This window comes from Aulonocara sp. 'chitande type north' Nkhata Bay, linkage group LG11 (genome assembly GCF_057382095.1).
Source record: "Aulonocara sp. 'chitande type north' Nkhata Bay isolate Kocher_YH1m ecotype deep benthic linkage group LG11, A_spYH_male_GT1.1, whole genome shotgun sequence".
Classification (NCBI taxonomy): Eukaryota; Metazoa; Chordata; class Actinopteri; order Cichliformes; family Cichlidae; genus Aulonocara; species Aulonocara sp. 'chitande type north' Nkhata Bay.
The window spans coordinates 13,884,483-13,902,942 of record NC_141354.1 but is presented as its reverse complement, the minus strand read 5'-3'; the positions used below and the strand labels follow the sequence as shown (position 1 = coordinate 13,902,942).

The 18,460-nt window shown below is 40.8% G+C and overlaps 1 protein-coding gene and 1 long non-coding RNA gene across 4 annotated transcripts; both read left to right on the top strand.

Annotated features, from left to right (window-relative positions):
* The first annotated feature begins 1,844 nt into the window (after positions 1-1,844).
* On the top strand, positions 1,845-5,548 carry LOC147318630 (uncharacterized). Of its 2 annotated transcripts, none has more exons than XR_015131474.1 (7): positions 1,845-1,973; positions 3,386-3,430; positions 3,525-3,557; positions 3,847-3,953; positions 4,148-4,222; positions 4,345-4,366; positions 5,516-5,548. It is a non-coding gene; the product is annotated as an uncharacterized LOC147318630 (long non-coding RNA). The 2 variants fall into 2 exon arrangements; XR_015131473.1 differs by having other exon boundaries at positions 1,847-1,983.
* Positions 5,549-6,381: 833 nt separating this feature from the next.
* Positions 6,382-17,869, top strand: fxyd3 (FXYD domain containing ion transport regulator 3). 2 transcript variants are annotated; one of them, XM_086310674.1, is made up of 9 exons: positions 6,382-6,592; positions 7,792-7,902; positions 12,597-12,630; positions 14,166-14,198; positions 14,383-14,406; positions 14,654-14,728; positions 14,839-14,875; positions 15,321-15,364; positions 17,103-17,869. In XM_086310674.1, exons 3-9 carry the CDS (start codon positions 12,597-12,599, stop codon positions 17,120-17,122), a joined length of 267 nt encoding a protein of 88 aa, XP_086166800.1. In that variant the 5' UTR covers positions 6,382-6,592; positions 7,792-7,902; the 3' UTR covers positions 17,123-17,869. The 2 variants fall into 2 exon arrangements, with proteins under 2 accessions (XP_086166800.1, XP_086166799.1); XM_086310673.1 differs by lacking the exon at positions 7,792-7,902 and having other exon boundaries at positions 6,403-6,592.
* Positions 17,870-18,460: the final 591 nt, after the last annotated feature.

Sequence of the window (18,460 nt, the reverse complement as noted above, 5' to 3'; positions counted from 1 at the left end):
CCTTATTAAACAAAAACAAACACATCGCAATTTGAAAACTGTGTTTTTGTTTATGCTATCTTTTAACCAAGGAGAAAGCTGAAAGTTTTCTTCTCAGAACGACCTCTATATCCTGCCCAGGACAAATAAACGGAAAATGCCCAGCAACCATCAGACCAAAACAGTGCAACATATTCCACAGAAAGATGAGCACCGGGGATACCTGGAAACTTAGCAGATCTTCAAATGGCAGAAACAGGACAATATGTGTGTGTGTGTGTGGGGGGGGGGGGGGGGGGGGGGGGGGCATGACCAAAAAAGGAGAAGGAGAAGGAAATGAAAAATAACATGTATGACAAAGGCTCACACAGTCTTTATTTAAGGCTACATTTAGAGGTAAGCCTTAATAATTCAGGCAAAATTTTACTTTCAAACATAAAAACTGATAAATATATAACACTATACAAAAAATGAATAGAGTAGAAAATAGGAAAAAATTCTTACTTGATATCTGAATTTGTAAGTTTTGCCACTTCCAAAGGAATGAACAGTTTCTACTTTTTATGGTATTTTAATTTTTTAATGAAAAGAGATAGCATATAAAACAAAAATCCAGAAACACACATTACATAGAAGTTATAAAACGGTTTGCATGTCACTGACTGAAATAAGTATTTGATCTCGAATAACAGCCAGAATTCTGGTTCCCACAGCTTGGCTGTGTGCCCATGTGACCCACTGATCAATCAATCCTGATCGCAACTCATTATATGTGCAAAGCACACCTGTCCGCAGAAACAATTTCTTCCATCCCATGCAAAAGGATGTAAGGGACAAGATTATAAACACACACAATGGACTGAGCAACATGGCCATCACCAAGAAGCTTGCCGAGAAGGTGACAAGTGTTGCTGTGATTATTCAGGAATGGAAGAAATATAAAAAAAGACCATCAATCGCCCTCAGTATGAATCTCCAAGCAAGGTCTTGCCTCACTGGTTGTGGATTACCATAAGAACTTATTTCCCTCAGCCAGAACAAATTGTACATGTACAATGACAATAAAGAGCTATTCTGTTATATTTTAGTAGATGGGTCTCATGATATAACAGTGACCCAAAACATACTGCCAAGGCAAGAAAGGGCTAAAGAAGAAGCACATTAAGATCATGGAGGGGCTTAGCCAATCCGTAGCAAATCCATAGAAAAACCTGTGCAGGGAGCTGAAGCTTCAACTTGATTTAGTGTTTCTGTAAATACGCTAGAAAATCCAACCTGGGACAAAAACTCAATGCATTTAGGCATGTAGACATGGTCAAGATGACCCCCTGAAATTCAAACCAGCATCAGAATGAGAACGAAAGGTGATGTAAGTGACTTTGAAGGAGACATGACCGGACAGTCTGAGTAATTCAGAAACTGCTGATCTTTCGGAAATTAAAGAACTGAAGGCAAAAGGGACCTAACCTGTTGCTAGCAAGGTGGTCTATATGCTACTGTCAGGGAGTTGGTGTGTGTATTTTCCTGACTTCTATCCACTCTGAAAGCAGCAGGGACAGCAAATGAGTCTATTTAAAGGATTCATCGACTCACCGTTATGTCAAAGCATCCTTTGCAGTTCAAAGCAGTGCTTAGCTTAGAGCATGATAATAATGTCTATCAACATATATAACAGAGTTTCTCAACTACGTTTAAGAATGTCCTCTCTGAGGGACATTATGACAGGCTTTGTTCCTGCTATCCCCATACACACGCAGATGTTTATGTAGCAACAGTGACTTTGGTCTCTGATACATGTGTAAATGCGTCAACACAGCAGCCAATCTCATATCCACACCGGACACGTGTACACACAATTGTTTATATCCCAAATAAAGAGGAGGAGGAGGAGGAGGGAGCACTTAGTCAGGTAAAATAAGAAAGACGCTTTTAACAAGACAGTGTCTTAGAACATTGTCACCGCACACACCACTGCCACTGAACCATCAGCTCAGGTAAGCACAGGTATGGTGCAGCGAGGTACAATGGGAATTAGGACTTAGGAATCAGGCGCCAAGGTTATGATTCTTTGTAGTTGCTGTTCGGTGATGGTGTAGGTGTGCTGAGCTTGCTTTAAGAGAGTGCTTAGCCAATCTTTTTTGTTTTGTAGACTTGTTAAGGGCATCTAGGATATTTGGTTTATTTATGCACCGAGTCTTCCAATGTCATTTAGAACTCGGGGATGACGCTGAGGCTAATTTCCTCGGACCCCATACATTTTAAAAGACTGCAAAACTTTATCTTTTTCCATATTTAGGATGTTTTTTGTCTTGGTGTCTTCTTTGCATATTCAGAATTGAAAAGTCAATTCTGGATAGATCAAATCAATGATCTTGTAAAAACGAAACATGTTGCTGCTCTGTTTTCTGATGGGCAAATTATGGTTCAGCCATTCTAGTGCACTGGCGATGCATTGGCAGTCTGAATGTAGCTTCAAACAAGCGGTCTACCTACCTCGTACTACTTGTGTTTTTGCTGACATTGGTCCATCGGTGAGCCATAGAGAACTACAAACTTATAGCTTACAAAGAGCTGAAGTGAAACTGAGAAAGGTGTCCACTGCAACCACGGTCTGTTTGTTTTGGGGTTGTTGTTGTTTTTTTCATTTTTGATGGGTTTTTTCAGAAATTCTCCCATTCCTGGTAAACTCCGTTATCACTCTGTGCAGTTGTGATTTTGGATCAATGCATGGTGAAAAAAAATCAGACGGCATATTTATGCATCAAGGTGTTTTTTGATCTTCTTGACAGGCAAATCTGATGTGTTTTAAAAGCACGAGGTGTCTTTTATCTTGCTGGGTTTTGTGCGTGGTTTGAAAAGAGGCATGGCTGTTAAAAATCCAAACAGTGATGGAAAATCACTTTTAGCAAGAGAGAGAAGAGCCAATAAGAGAAAAGGTGCTAAATTTCTAGAATGCCTTGACTCTTGCCAGCCCAGGGGTCTTCCAAGGTCATTCAGAACTCGGGGATGACGCTGAGGTTAATTTCCTCAGACACCATACATTTTAAAAGACTGCAAAACTTTTCTTTCTTTTTTTTTCCACTGAGCATGTTACTTCCAAAACAAACGATACTGGAAAGCACATGACAGCATTCATCCAGTTGCAATGAACATTTGCAGAGCTGAGCGTAGGCTGAGGGAAAGGACCCGCTGGGTTCCTCCCCAAAACAAAAAGCGATCCGCTGTTTACTCTCCAAACACTCGGAGTGCATCCCTGCTGACGAGACACCGACCTCTCACACGGCAAGGGCAATCTTCCCGAGGAGAGGGCAGAGCGTGCGCTGTTTGGCTCTCTTATGTATGCATGTGAGAAAAAGTGATGTCTCGCAATCGTGTCTCACCATTTCTCTCCATCTGTCTCATTCAGTTGTGTTGAAGATGGGCCATCTCACTCTTGTGGCTTTTCTCACAGGTAAACAAAACAGAAATGCAGAAAATGACATTAAAGACAAAGTCCACATAAAATCCATAGAATTCATATTTTATCACCCTTGCTTCTCTTGCAGTGCTGTTCGGCCTTTTTGTGGAAGCCGAAGCAAGTAAGGTCAAAACTACGTGCACCTAACCTTGAGAATGGGTTTGTCGCAGTCCTGGTTTATAAACAAGCCATCCACAAATGTATTTCTCCCTACAATCAAAGTCATTCTTCTGCAGCCCTGACTAATATTTTTAGAGTCAAACTGTTTGCAGAAGGTCATCGCAGAGCAGATAAATCAGTTTGCTTAGTTCTAATAATAGCTACTCAACTGATAATTCACAGAATGTCATTACTACACCATATTTATTTATTTCCATTTGCTTTACATTCTCTCTTTCCTCTGGTTCAAGGAAACCAAATGCTGTCACACTTCACGACTACTTCAAATTTGTCACTAACTTCTTTTTCCCTCTCTTATATCGCCTCCTTCATGTGTCTGAAGATTCATTTGTTTACAGTAAGTGTACATGCTCTTATTTCTTTTATCATATACAATTTGAAATCTACCACATCAATAATATGTGCTCATTAAAAAGTTATAAAAGAACAGAGTATGACAATGTGTATTCTGTTCAGTTTAATCCATATCATAAATGAAAATGTGCTGGTTCTCTGCTTGATTTGCGGATGTGTTTGCTTTGCATCAAACAGACTATGAAAGCCTACGGATTGGAGGACTGGTCTTTGCCATCTTGTTGATCAGTGCAGGAATCGGTTTTTTGCTTTGTAAGTACTGTAATCGCAACAAAAACACACACATGGACAAAAATGTGCCTCTGAACCTCTGTAGAAAAAAAAGGTCACTGTAATTGAGTTGGGACTGACTACATCATGGTTTCTCTCCACAGATGGCAAATGCAAGAAGAGAGGGTAAGCTGTTCTTTTTGTGTCTTTTTTAAGCCTCACTTTGTAAAATAAATTGAGTGTAGGGCTGCCACGATTAGTCGACTAGTCATGATTACGTCGACTATCAAAATCGTCGACGACTAATTTAATAGTCGACGCGTTGTTTGAAGCTTTGTAAGATCCCAAAAGACGCAGGAATAAGTAGCAGGATTTAAGAGTGTAATAACGGACTGAAACAGAAGATGGCAGCACTGCATGTACAAGGATGCCAACTGCCGTTAAACCCCGGAGAAGAAGAAACTGTGTCCCAGAATTCATAGTGCAGCCCAGCTCAGTTTCCAACAATGGCGGCAGCTACTTAGTTTTAATGTTACTCTTATTATTCTTTCTGGTCACAAAATAAACGTTTAACATATTTTATGTTAATGTAGCTGTGTAAACTTGAAATATCTGCTCAGTTTATCAAGACACCACATATTTTCAAAAGTGCTCCGAAGTTTTCAGAGACGTCTGTTACCCACTAGCTCGATAGTTAGCCGGGGTTCAAGGCTCACTAGAGCCCGTGAGAACACCGGACCGGCAAATCGTTTTCAAACCCACCGCCGTCTTTCGCTACTCAGGTTAAACATGTAATATAAGTCACTTAGATAACTTAAAAATGTTAGTGTTTGGCTTTTTTCAGTATTTGTTCCTGAGTAAATCGGTTTGGCTGAGATTAAAGTTATAGTTTATACACAGCTGAATAAACGTCAAGCAGACAACTGATTATCAGAAGTGTGAGATGCTTGAGAATATACTCCGGTGTCCTGTTATATTTTAGATAGCAAGGAGTTTATTAAACTTCACCGAAACAATCTGCAAATTTCATTTAAATTTAATAAACTATCTTGTCTTTATTTTTAGTTAGCACATACTTTAAACACTTAAAGCTGTAAGCTAATGATAGTTATATAAGAGCAGATGCATGCTGGTGCAATAAGCTGTACGTTTTACGTTCAATGGATGCATGATCTGATTAGTCGACTAATCGCAAAAATAATCGGTGACTAGTCGACTATCAAAATAATCGTTTGGGACAGCCCTAATTGAGTGACTCTTATTTATTGTCTCCATCTCCGTCTTTCTGTTGAAACTTCACTAATTACTTCCTCTCGCTCCTCTGTCATTTTGTAGAAAACATACTGACAACAGCAGTGAAATCTGATCTGATGCTTGACAAACTGGTTTTGGCCTTGAAAGAAGAGCTGGCAGGAGATGGGGCGGAGAGATTGACTGCCTCCTGAGAGCAGGGGGGTTCAGAGGAGGCTCACCTGCTCAGATACCTGTGTGAAGACACATCCTATTTTTTTTTTAATCAAGTACTGCTCAAATTTGACATCACTTCCTTCCGGTCTGCTAGAAGGAGATGCAAAGAGAAAAAGTAAATGTCCACTTCTGTGCTGATACGTTGATGTTTATTTTTGTAAGTACACACTCATCCATGCATCATATCCAGTCTGCCATATGGTGCTTCTTTAGTTATTAATATTGTGTAAAGCTGATTAAGTAATACACAGTTAGCATTTTAGCATTACTACCTGCTGTTTTGATCAGTTGTCCATACTGATGCTGTCAAACTCTAAACTATTGGAATAATCATGAAAAGTGTATTCTGTCAAATATCCTGAGTCAATTCGAAATTAAAGTCAAAATAAATGTTGGTGTCACTAACCAAGAGTCTCATTTTCATAACTTCCCTACAGCAAATTAGCAAACTTTCATTTCCAGCAGTAAAATAAGACGTTATTTCATATTCAACTGTAATGGTGACAAATGCTATTATTACAGTACTTATAAAATTATTACTGCCCGTTTTTGTAAACATACATCACAGAGCGGAGGAAAAGCCAACCCCGACCCCACAAACCTCGTCTCCTTCTCCACAAGCAAACATTCCCCTCCTCTCCAACTCTGCGCCTACAACTGACTCTGGATCAGCTTCCACACCCAGCTCTTCTCCAGCCGCCAACCCTTCTGCTGACAAACGTAACCCCCAAAAACTGACCTGGGATCAGGATACGGCAACAAAGCTCCAGCAGTTTAAACTCTGCCCCCTTTTCCCTAAAACCCAGCCAACATGTAGAGTGTCACGGAGTGCTGAAGGCAGGGTGTTGGCGCAGCGCGTGGAGAGAAGTCGCAGTTTCAGTGTCACGTATCCGTCCGCTCGTGAGAAATTTCCTCGTGATTTGCTTGTCGCTGCTAAACACAAAGGTAAGTGCCGAAACAAATAAATTAGCTCACATTTCACACAGCAGTGACGCCCTCGTCTATCCTTAGTTGCGGAAATTTGTTGATGAAGTTACGTTTTTTTCGTCAGTTGAAAGCGTTAATCTCATTCCGGGCTAATTGTAGGGTCACGTCACATTTAGGTTGTCATCTTAGAAAAGAAGAACTTTTGGGGGGAAAAACTTTGTTATTGTGTTTTTCTACACTTAAAGGTTCAAATAAGACGAGTAAATACAACGTAGGCGGAAAAACAGAGCGTCAGGCGCCTATAACGTCTATTTGGCCGTTTCCATCGAGCCCACCAACGTGCCCACCAACGTGCAGTCCCGTTGCCAGGACAACGGGACTGCACGCGCTTATTTGCGTGCGTGTGTCCATCACCTTCTTTGCTATTTTTTTAAGTGCTCAACAGGCTTAATGTACACCAGCTTTTTGTAGATAGGTCCTTGTTTAAATTCATCAGATAAGAGGAAAAACTCAAAGGAATATTTGCGGCATATTTTATCGCACCAATAAGGAGTTGGATTTTTACAAAGCGCACATTATTTTTCCGTTTTCGGTTGTAAGCTTTCCTACTTTAGACTTTTCTAACGTGCTCATACTGTAGGCTGTATACACAGTCTTTTTTTAACAGGACTGCAAAATGGTATGTGTGACCAGCTGATAAGAGCAGGAGTGACTGTGTGCCACCAGGACAGAGTGGGACAAGGACACAGGCAGTCAGATTATGTTGCACAGGACATGCATAGCATGCTGCTAATTTATCAAAGCAATCATTTGATCGTCATGGTTTCAGATACAGACTGTGCATGTGCAAAGAAGACTCTGCAAGAGCACAAGGAATTCAGATATGGAGCAAATAAGTTAACTTTCCACCAAAATAAAGCCCCCACAGAACCAAATAACCACAGTGAGGCTGTGAAATGTGTTGTGCAAAGACGTGATGGGAGTGCTGCAGAGCAAATGTACTCTGTGGAAAATGATGATCAACTCTCTCCCAACAGTTCTTCCCTGTTTTTCCAGTGATATAAGCTAGGGGGCAAACATTAGGATAATAGGCTGGTGATATAATAGAAGAGATGGTAAGAAGACAGGACAGAAGCTAAATAAGATGATTTTGTGATGATAATAACTTCACTTATATAGTCAAAGTATTTGCAATGGCGTTTTCTTTCCTTTCTTAGCTGAGACAGACTTGTCTGGACGTCCTCTCCTCCTCATGTAAATTACAAAAGCCTAAAAAGAAAACGGGACCAGCAGTGGAGAGAAAAGGGAGGACGAGGAAGCGCTCTTAGGTGGCACACTTGCTGCTCACCTTTCCTAATTGCATCAGTTCAGTGGCTGACAAACACAAATTTAGAAACTGCAACAAGAAGACATTGATTTTAGATCAGCCATGTGACTGTGACCTTCAGAGCATTTCCTTTCCTTCTCTGGGATAATGTTGGAAGAGAAACAGATGATAGAGGTCTTCCAAAAAATTTTGTTTTGAGCAGCTGCTAGTCAGCACTTGGGAGATTGATGGGTGTAAGAGGAGGTTAAATTATGGAAATGTACGGTCTTTGTTGATCTGCTGAGTATGACTCTACAACATAAAGACTGTTTCTAGCCGCTCACTGTGGTTTCCATGAGTGATTCATGGCTTTAGTATGCTCCACTCCCTCTCTGTGTCCCTCCTCTTCCCCTCTCTTACCCAACCGCACTCTCCCTCATCTTCCTCTCTCCCACTCACTGTCAGCTTAAATCCTACTTCAAAACTTTATGTCATGTGATGTATTTCTTTCCCTTTTTTTTCAGTTTTGTCACTCTTTCATTTTCTTTGCCAGTGCTGATCTCCTCCACCTCATGCCTCTTCCTTCCTTTCTCTGTTGCTTGTTTCTCTTTACTTGTCAATGGAGTCCACACAGTTTTGCAACAACAGAGCCCATTTTGTGGTTGCTGTTTTCAGCTTGCATTTGTGATCACACATTTCGTTTCCAGCCTTTCGTTTCTGGAAAATCATCAAACGCCGGAGTCACAAAGTGAAGGGAGGTTCTGCTCTGTCTTGGGCAAGTAGAGGAAAAGTATTGGTTAAAGCAGGTTCACACTGTGTGCAGTGTGTTTCTTCGAGGACAAAGACTTCCCTGTGGGTGTGTGACTCGTACAGGATGTTTTGCATACTGGAATTCACTGCTTCTAATTTAGGAATAAAAAAATGCCTCTGAAAATAGGCAGCTGGCTTTGTAGTGCATTACATGACCCCAAGCACACCAGTGTCCAGCATTCAAACAGGTGGACGGGGGGTGGGGGGATTGTTAGAAGACAGAAACCAAGTCATACATGCTGTAAACACACACACAGTAGAGGAAGCTCTGATATTAAGACTTAGAGTGTAGTTATAACGTACTGCATGCGTGTGTTTTTCATACACGCGTACTTGTATCACTGATTCATTTTGTACTTTACCCTCATGGCTCAAAACATAGTTAAGCAACTTAAGCATGATCTGGTGGAACTGGCAGTTGGCTCACATTCAAAGCCGAGGTGCTCACATGTTTGTGTGCTTTGCTCATTTCATTCCCCAAAGATCATCTTCTTGACACTGAATGGTAGCCGAGGAGCGCTCCTTGTGTATTTTGGATCCCTACGATCTTTCCTGCAGTAGCACCAACACAAGGAAAAAATTCTGATCACAAAATGTTCACGTTACTTAAAAATCAGTTTGCAGAAGCTTTACTTGTTAGCAGAAGTCGAAGTGGAACGTAGCTGAAGTTTATTGCGTAACCTCACTTGTAGAAAAGGGAGGAGAAGGAGTGTTGGGCGGAAAAGGGAAGCTCACCATGGGCTCGAGTGTATAGAGTAGAGAGCCTATCTTCAAGGGAATTTGTAAGGGAAGGGATAAACGAGAGAATGCTGGGGAAAGTGCAAGGACGTGACGAAGCGTGTCCAGGAACTGAAGAGTGTAGAGAATAAAGGAGAGGTCTAAACTGACTGGAGGGCGCTGGAAGGGTAACAAGAGCTTAAAAAACAGAAGAGCTGTATGAAACAGCAGTGTTTAAACAAACATGCGATTGCTGAACACTTTCTGATGAGGACAGAGAAGATGAAGTGAAAGAAGCAATGGGTGAAAGGACGCAGCAAGAGAGCATGAGACGGAGTGTAAAGCACTCCCGAGGTCAGGAGGGAGAGGGATGCTCCGAGAGCTGACAACAAAACGCGAGGGATAGTCGGAGACAGGCGGGGAGAGCCAGAACAGAAAGCTCTTTATCCTTGGAGCAGAAGAAGCTCCACGGGGAGTTGGTGCCCGCAGTTGTGAATATAGGTTTTTAGTGGTTCTCTGGAAACATTTGTAATTTCCAAGTGGCCTGAAACCATAACTAAATTAGGTCAGAAACAACAGGATGATTAGCCAGTGACTCTTGTAGGTTTTTAAACAAAAATACAATATAGATTGATGTTTCCAGCATTTACAATTTGAAGATCTGCAGCTTTTCTTGTTCTTTTTATACATGAAAAATCTAGTAGTTGTGTAAATGTGAGTTATTCATGAACAATCCGCATATTCTGGCCAAGTTTGAACACTTTACTTACACACCAGGTGGTTTGTTCTTATGTTTCTGCAAGTCATGAACACAATGATTGGGATACACACCTTCATCACTTACTGCCTCGCCCCACCCTACACTAACATTTGCATTAGAATATGATCTTTCAGTAGGAGCTGGGAGGCGCCACCTTTCTCTCCCCTGCCTGACCTTTCAGCTGCCCTTCTTTTTTTCCATCTTTGTTCTCTCTTACTGTCTTTCTGTCTGCTTTTGCCTTTGTTTCTCCCACCTTTCTCTCTCCCTCGGTGCCTTTCTAACTAGGTAAACCATTCTCCAGTGGTTGTTGGCCTATTTCCAGCAACTGTGCATTCCCCCTGGCTCGCCTTGGGTTGCTGTGGGGAGGCACTGTGATGGAGGCGCTCGTCCTGATCTTCTTTTTCTCCTCTTTGCTGCCAAACTCCGAAATACCACCAGCTGAACAGGGAGACACATTGTTCTTGCTTACATTCTTTATAGTGACCACCATGTCTCCCTTTCACACAAGCAAAAATGCTAGAAGATACCAGATTAATTGACCAATTTAATAATTTTGTATATAAAATGACACGTGAAAAATACAGATTTTCTCACAGACCCATCAGATCATTGGCAGGTGTCTGTTTTTGTCTGTCAGTCCAAAATCCAAAGATAGTCTTTCCCATATCAAGTATGGTGGAGAAAATCAATAATTTCTCATGTTTCTCATGAAATTACAGGAAATAGTAGTTTCATGAAAAACAGAGGGGGGTAAGTGGTAAGCTGTTACTGGTTTCAGGACAGTTTAGACAAGCTAAGTGGGGCATCAAATTTGACAAGTAACTAGGGGTGCACTCAGATCTCCTCTTATGGCAGCCTTTCAGTTCACAGACAAATGCTGCAGGGCATACATGACAGTTTTGCTAAATTTGTGTCCCCCATCTGGTTTGTTTGGTGTAAGGTGGCCGCAAAGCTCAGTCGGAGCCCTCTCTCTTTAATGTTATCTTAACTTTTGTGTCTGGCCTCATGCAAACAACATTCAATCCAAGGCAGTCGTTACTAAACGCTGCTTCTGTTTCTCCCCCATGGATCAACAGCTTTTCTTCTTGTAAATTTCCACCAGGAGCATGATGGAGAATAATCCCAAAAAGAATCTCGTTGCAGTCTTGGGGGAAAAAAAACTAATCCTGTCAAGATCCCAGATCTTTGCAAAAGTCTTATAGTCTATGACTGAAAACTCAGACCAACCCATTGTCTCAGGATGTCAGGGGATGCCAGACTTTTTAAAGGTTTCCAATGTGTGAATGTTTATGCCAAGTGGAAAATCGCTGCCCTGGTTTTTTTCTTTCAGGGGCAGGGGGTTAAGGCGTGTCCTTTCTGAGAGCACATGATACCCCTGCTCCGATATTCCACCTCACACAGCACAAATACCTCAGATAGTGTGTTTAATATGGGTGCCCTTCTCTGGAAATACATTTCTCTATAAACAGTGACACAAGTTTATAGATGTATCTAGGTCGTCTTAGTCTAAGGAGCTTGGAAAGAAAAGCATCTGGACTTCTCCAAGTTTCTTGAAGACATTTCACCTCTCATCTGAGAATCTTCTTCACTTCTAAGGGAACACCATTGCTCCTAGACCTGAGGAAGCTTCTGGGATGACAGGAGAAACGTCTTCAAGAAACTTAAAGAAGTCCAGATGCTTTTCTTCCAAGCTCCTCAGGCAACAGTAGAAATAGCTCAATTGGCCAATGCACAGTTCACCTTTAAAAAAAGTTGAATTCAGTTGTTTTGTTCTTGTTTTTTCAGACAGAAATAGCTGTGAAGTTTGAGTGCACTTACCATATTCTTGTGGATTTATCCTGTTTATCTGCAAGTGAAAGCTAATTTACAAAGAAGACTTAAAAAAAACTGACAGGAAACTTCAAACACCTGGACAGTCACCATAGCTGTGGCCACACAATATATAATGCATGATGACATTAGAATGTGGTCTATATTCAGGCTATAGAACATTAATGCTTCGGTGCTTTAAGATGGCAGCAGTGCAATGCAGTATGCACGAGAGATGTAATTCTCCTGTTGAGGCTCCATTAGAGCACTTTGTGTCCATCAACATCAGCTCAAGTTTCTGTGTGTGAAAATAAAGCAGGAGGGGCCACTTTGTATCCATTTGAATTTGATCATTTGACTTTGTGTGTGCTTCAAAGGGGACAGATGCATGTCCTGTAAGCGTATCTCTGTGTGTTTAGTCCTTTTACTGCCCCTCAGAAAATACTGTGAGGCTAAATGTTGCATCATGTCTGTTGACTTTGTTGGCTGGTACTAGCCAGAGCCTTGTACTGACTAGAAGTTAATGGTTTCAGTCAACATGCATGCACAAGTGAAACATGAAGTTCTGGATGTTTCAACTAACTAGAGCTTGTGTTTCTGTCCTTATGTAAATCCTGAAGATGTTGAAGATCTGTGTTTTGGTGTTAATGACAAGTAAGTAAAACTCAAGTCTTTTAATATAGTGTGGGGGAAAAAATTGTATCACGTTTTCTCATTTTAGAAAAAGAAAAAAAAACTTAAGTTATTTTCATTCATTTGTTAAATCGGAAAGCATGACCAGTTAGCTTCACTTCCTTCTAACAGAGCTTGCAAGTCTCTCTCCTGTCAGCACATTGTACAAATATTTGAGGACTCCTGATAACGTGGTGGGGGGAGAAAATAAACAGCAGAGTTCATGAGTGGCTACAGATATCATCTGGTCACCATTTCAGTCTTGGTTTAATTAGGTTTACAGTAATGCAGTACTGTGTAAAAGTATATGCTTCTTTCTGATTTTCCTTTTTCTTGCACATCAAATTGAAAAACTAGACAAAGACTACCTGGGTAAATACAAAATGCACTTTTTAAATGATGATGTAATTTATTAAGGGAAAAGGGTATTCAAACCTACCTGTGTGAAAAAGTAATTGCCTCAATTATTAAATCATAAATTAAAAAATACTTGATGATTGGAGAAATCATGCAGGAAGTCACAAAAGAAATCAGAACAACAACTAAAGAACTGCAGGCCTCACTTAGTCTTAGTTAAGGTCAGAGTTCATGATTAAACAACAAGAAAAAGATCGAGCAAAAATGGCATCTATTGGAGAGTTCTAAGGAGAAAACCACCGCTGACCAGAAAGAACCCAAAGGTTCTTCTCACATTTACCAAAAAAAACTTGATGACCCCCAAAACTTTGCAGAAAATATTCTAAACACTGACGAGATTCTAACAGTCAAACATGGTGGCAGTAGTGTGATGGTCTGGGCTGCTTTCTGCTCTCTACCAGAAAGTCCTGAAGGAGAATGTCCATCCATCAGTTCATGTCCTAAAGCTCAAGAACACTTCAGTTAGATATACCACGTGTCCACCTGTGAATGGCTCAAAATACAACCCCCCCCCTCCCCCCCCCGCCCCACACCCACCCACCCAAAAAAAAACAATCTTGAGTGAAAACTGATCGAGATATTTTATTGTGACCTCAAACCAAACTCTTTCACACAGGGTCAAATAGGTCTGGGTAACTTTTCTCCCATGATAAATAAAATCCTTTTTTTTTTTTTTTTTTTAAATTGCATTTTAGTATTCACTTTGATTATATTTGTCTAAAAATAAAATGTTTTATCAGAAACATTTAAGTGTCATTAATATGTTACATTAAAAAAAAAACAATAAATGAGGAAGTGGGGGGGAAATACATTTTCACAGCACCGTATGTGGAACTAATTTCTGACAGTGTAGTTTCCATTGGTAATGAAGCGAGGCTTCATCAAGTGGAAACTAGAGATGATATTTGGTGAAACGGAGCTTTATTTATAATTTTAAATACGAAAGCTTTAAGGGGTATTTATGAATTGCCACTGAGAGAATTTCATTGCCTTTCTTTGAATGCTGCATGAAATAGTTTAACATCAGCTTCCACTTTCAAGATCTCTTATCAGCAGCACGAGATTGGCTCTGTTTCACTGTTGTGTCTGATCCCTTGCAGTTGTGTCCCTGGTGTTCGCAGAAGAACAGAACGGTAAGTACAGTCCTGGACGTCAGATTCAATAGAGCCTAATGTTTGAAACCTGTCCTCCTGACACTTAGGCATGCCACGATTTAGTAACTCTGATAATACCACTGATGATAACACTACTTAGATGTTTCTGAATGTTTCCCGTGTGTCTGCTTTTAACTGATCCTCTTTATTTCTGTTCCTACAGCGGAAGATGACCCCTTCACCTTTGGTAATTATCTGTAAATTTATTACTGTCTTATGTCAGTTGATTAAAGTAAGAAGATGATGCCTTATATTGATTGTTGCACCCTTATATAAAAGAAGAATGCAATATAAATATTGTTGGGTAAATGTCTATAATATTTATTTACTTGTTGGTGCATCGATTTCAGTCTCGACCTTTTGTCTGACTATTTTTTTTTTTTTACTTCAAGTTGTTGTTGTTGTCTAATGGCTAACATGATGTGTTCGTGCAGACTATCACAGACTGCGTGTCGGAGGCCTCATCCTAGCTGCCGTTCTCTGTCTCATTGGCATCACCATCCTTCTCAGTAAGTGGCAAAATACTCACAGATACATGCATTATACAAATATATGCACAGCTATAAATAGACTCCATCAAAGGCACGCAGTCATCTTTGCTTCTTTTCTCTCACTTCAGGCGGCCACTGCAGGTGCAAGTTCAACCAGAATAAGAGGTGATCTGTCATCGAAATATTTAAAAAACATCTGTGTAACAGGAGTAAACTAACGCTGCGGCCACACCGGAAATGTTTTGCAGCAATGTGCCCACCAGAGACCACAGAAAGTGATCACATTTGACTACAAGTGACTACAGGTTAAATAACCGCTGGCAACATGAAGCGGCCAGGACCTGAGATAAACTTTTCTCACATTTTGTGTGGCACTTCCAGCTAAGCGATTGAAGCAACTGCCAATGAGAGCACAGGATACTCCTGACAACTGGAGCCTCGAATATCTGCAACCAGCCCTCAGTTTCAAAGCAATGCACAAGAAACAAAGCACTTCCAGTGTGGACGGACCTTAATGGCACCGCATATCAAATATTATCTTGCAAGTCATGTTAGGCTTTTGTTTTGTTTTTTTCAACCCCAATTCTTGAATTCTTGCTTCTCTTTGCAGGCGGAGGACAGGAAGCAATGCTCAGCAGATGCTTACCGATCAAGGTAATGCATACATCCTGATTAATAATAATAATAATGGATTGGATTTATATAGTGCTTTTCAAGGCACCCAAAGCGCTTTACAATACCACTATTCATTCACTCTCGCATTCATACACTGGTGGAGGCAAGCTATGGTTGTAGCCACAGCTGCCCTGGGGCAGACTGACAGAAGCGAGGCTGCCATTTCGCGCCATCGGCCCCTCTGGCCAACACCAGTAGGCGGTAGGGTAAAGTGTCTTGCCCAAGGACACAACGACCAGGACAGAGAGCCCAGGGATCGAACCGGCGACCTTCCGGTTACAGATACGCTTCCCAACCCCCTGAGCCACGGTCGCCCCATTGACAACACTCTTTACCTTATTAACTGGTTCACAAACTAAAGGTGCACCAGTCGACCGGCCAGAGACTGTTGTCCAGCATTCTCACCCTGAATCAGTGACTGACTGGTCAGCCTCACGTGTGTCCGATTACAGGCCAGTCCATTTAATGTCCCATTCGGCACAGTGTGCAGGCTCCTCTCAGAGAGCAAAGATAAAGTTCTTCTAAGTGGGGGAACAACCACATAAATGTTTATAACAAAAACACTCATTAGACAGTTAAACTGAGTGAAAAAGAGGAAAAAAGTTTGATGTTCTGTCATGTGATGAAGTTATAAATATTGGAAATGGAATATTTTGTTCCTGTATAGGACACTCTATTTCAGCTTTTTAATGCATACCTATGAGTTGTGTGAAGCCGGATAAACAACTTCTTCTCTTATCAACATATTCACAATTTTATCACCCACTTGGCATCCTGCCTAGATCTCAAGTTATATATACTCGGTTCATCTGCTTCACTGTAGACATCCCCATGTGTCTCTCACACGCACGCACACACTGACACAGAATGGAAAACGCTCATAGTGCTGGACTGAGATGGCACAGACCTCGCTGTTCAACAGGTGCAGGGACTCTGGGAGTCTGGCAGGCAGAGAAGGGAAGGAGAGAGGAAGGCAAAAAGTACTGCTGTTTCATTTAACTTTGCATTTTTTAGCGTTTTTTGTTTTTTTTTTAACACAGAAATATTGTTAATTTGTATACTCTGTGTTGGAGCTGTTGATACTGAGGCCAAGCTGTTTTGATTTTAGCAGCTTTAATATAGGACAAACACACAGGTGGCCCATATGGAAAAAAACACTGGGTGTGTATACAGGCAACTCAGCAGGATCCCACAGGGACATACTGCACTGTTAGGCAGTTTCCACTCACAGGCCCACACACTCTTCCTCTTTCTGACGTTCATTCTCAGATGATGAGCAGCATATAACAAAGAGTGGATTTTCTACAAAGAGCCACAAACATTCATCATTTTACATAAAATTATGATTGCTACGTTGTTATGGCCTCACTTGCCATGATGGGGTTGAGCTGGGGGGTGTTTTTTATTTTGTTTGTATTTTGCTTCTTCTTTCCTTTTTTTAATGCCTAATAAAAAAAAAGTCACACTTTTCAGTAGTTACTTCTCTAAATATGTTTACTGCTGTCACAAGATCCCAGTTAAATCTGCAATGTTTTGTCACAGTGTTCTCTAAAGTCTAGAGGTTTAATTTTTTTTTAAAAAATGCAGTTTGAGTTATATTGCAGATTAAAGCAAAGTCATGCAGACCCTACTAAAGGACCCCGTTTGTGCCTCATGTTGGCGATCATATTTTCAGGAAGAAAGTCAACCATGCTTTCCTTTGTGTGTGTCTCTGTAGGTCGTGCCTGCGACTGCTAGATGTCAGCCAGAACACACCGACTTCCCAAATCTGCAAGCAACAGACACCGCAGAGGATGAGCACTGGGACTCGTGACAACCCACAACACCCTACTGTTGTTTATTTAGAGAGATAAACAAAGAGTAGTCTGTGTGCACCTGATCTGAGGTGTGGCGCTTTCTACCTGAGCTACTGATCTTCAATCCGCCCCTCAACCCATACACCCACGTTCAAAAACATATATATATATATATATATATATATATATATATATATATATATATATATATATATATACGGTTTTGCCACTTTCATTTCAATCAGTTTACCTTTTGTGATACTGCACACTGTGTAAAAATAAAAAATAAAAATGAATAAATCGATATTAACCAGCTGTGATACCCAGCTGCTCACGACAGAAATTGGTCATTGACACACAGGTCTTTTTTTATGTTAGTAGTTTTGAATGTATCTAAGTAAAATAGTAGCACAAACCTATTCCCAAATAAATGTCTCACATTACTCCTCATTCCTGTACTGTATGTCTGAGTCAAACATTGATGTAGATGTTAGTCACTTACTGTGGCCGGCCTAACCCTGTGTGCTTTTGTGTGAATTATATGAAATCCATGTATTCATGAGTAATTAGGGTGCTGCTGGGAATTCATCAAAATCTGTTCGTTTCCATGTTTTGCCTTTTGAAAGAGTGTAGTGGATTGCACTGTTCAGAGAGTCATGTTTCTATAAAAGAAATGCTGAAACACCTATGTGCTCTTTACTTCTTACTTTTTTACAAAGGGGCTTTTTATGAAGTTTCAAATTAAGGCCTGCTGTACAATACCAGTATACCGAAGGCAGTAATACAGAGACAAAAATGATGTAGTTGTTGAGAGTGAGCTGTGTTGTTTCCAACAATTGAATGAGGCTTAACTGGATACGCTTCTCATTGTACGCTGTGTGTCTGATTTTCTGAAAGATGTTTTAAGGAGTAAAGAATTGGAAAGATTCACCTCATGGGTGTAACAATCTGCAAGCAGTAGGTGTAGTGAAGGTAGATGAATTTAAATACCTTGGGTCAACGTTCTGACACAACGGACAGTTTACAACACAGGTGGGGAATACAGTGCAGGCAGGGTGAAGTGGGTGGAGATGAGTGTCAGAGGTGGTTTGTGACAAAGTGGTAGTGAGACCTGCTATGATGTTTGGATGAAGGCAGGAGGTCGGTCTGGAAGTAGTAGAAGAATGAAGATTTTCACTGGGAGTGAAAAGGATTAGCAAGATAGAAATGATCATATCAGAGCAATTTGGAGAGGAATAGCTGGAAATGTGTAAACGAGGCATAGGGCTGTTGAATATGG

Coding starts and splice junctions, on each gene's coding strand:
- fxyd3 (XM_086310674.1), top strand. CDS start 12,597: ATGTTGAAGATCTGTGTTTTGGTGTTAATGACAA. Junction 14,199..14,382: donor GTTCGCAGAAGAACAGAACG/GTAAGTACAGTC, acceptor CTGTTCCTACAG/CGGAAGATGACCCCTTCACC. Junction 15,365..17,102: donor GCAGATGCTTACCGATCAAG/GTAATGCATACA, acceptor GTGTCTCTGTAG/GTCGTGCCTGCGACTGCTAG.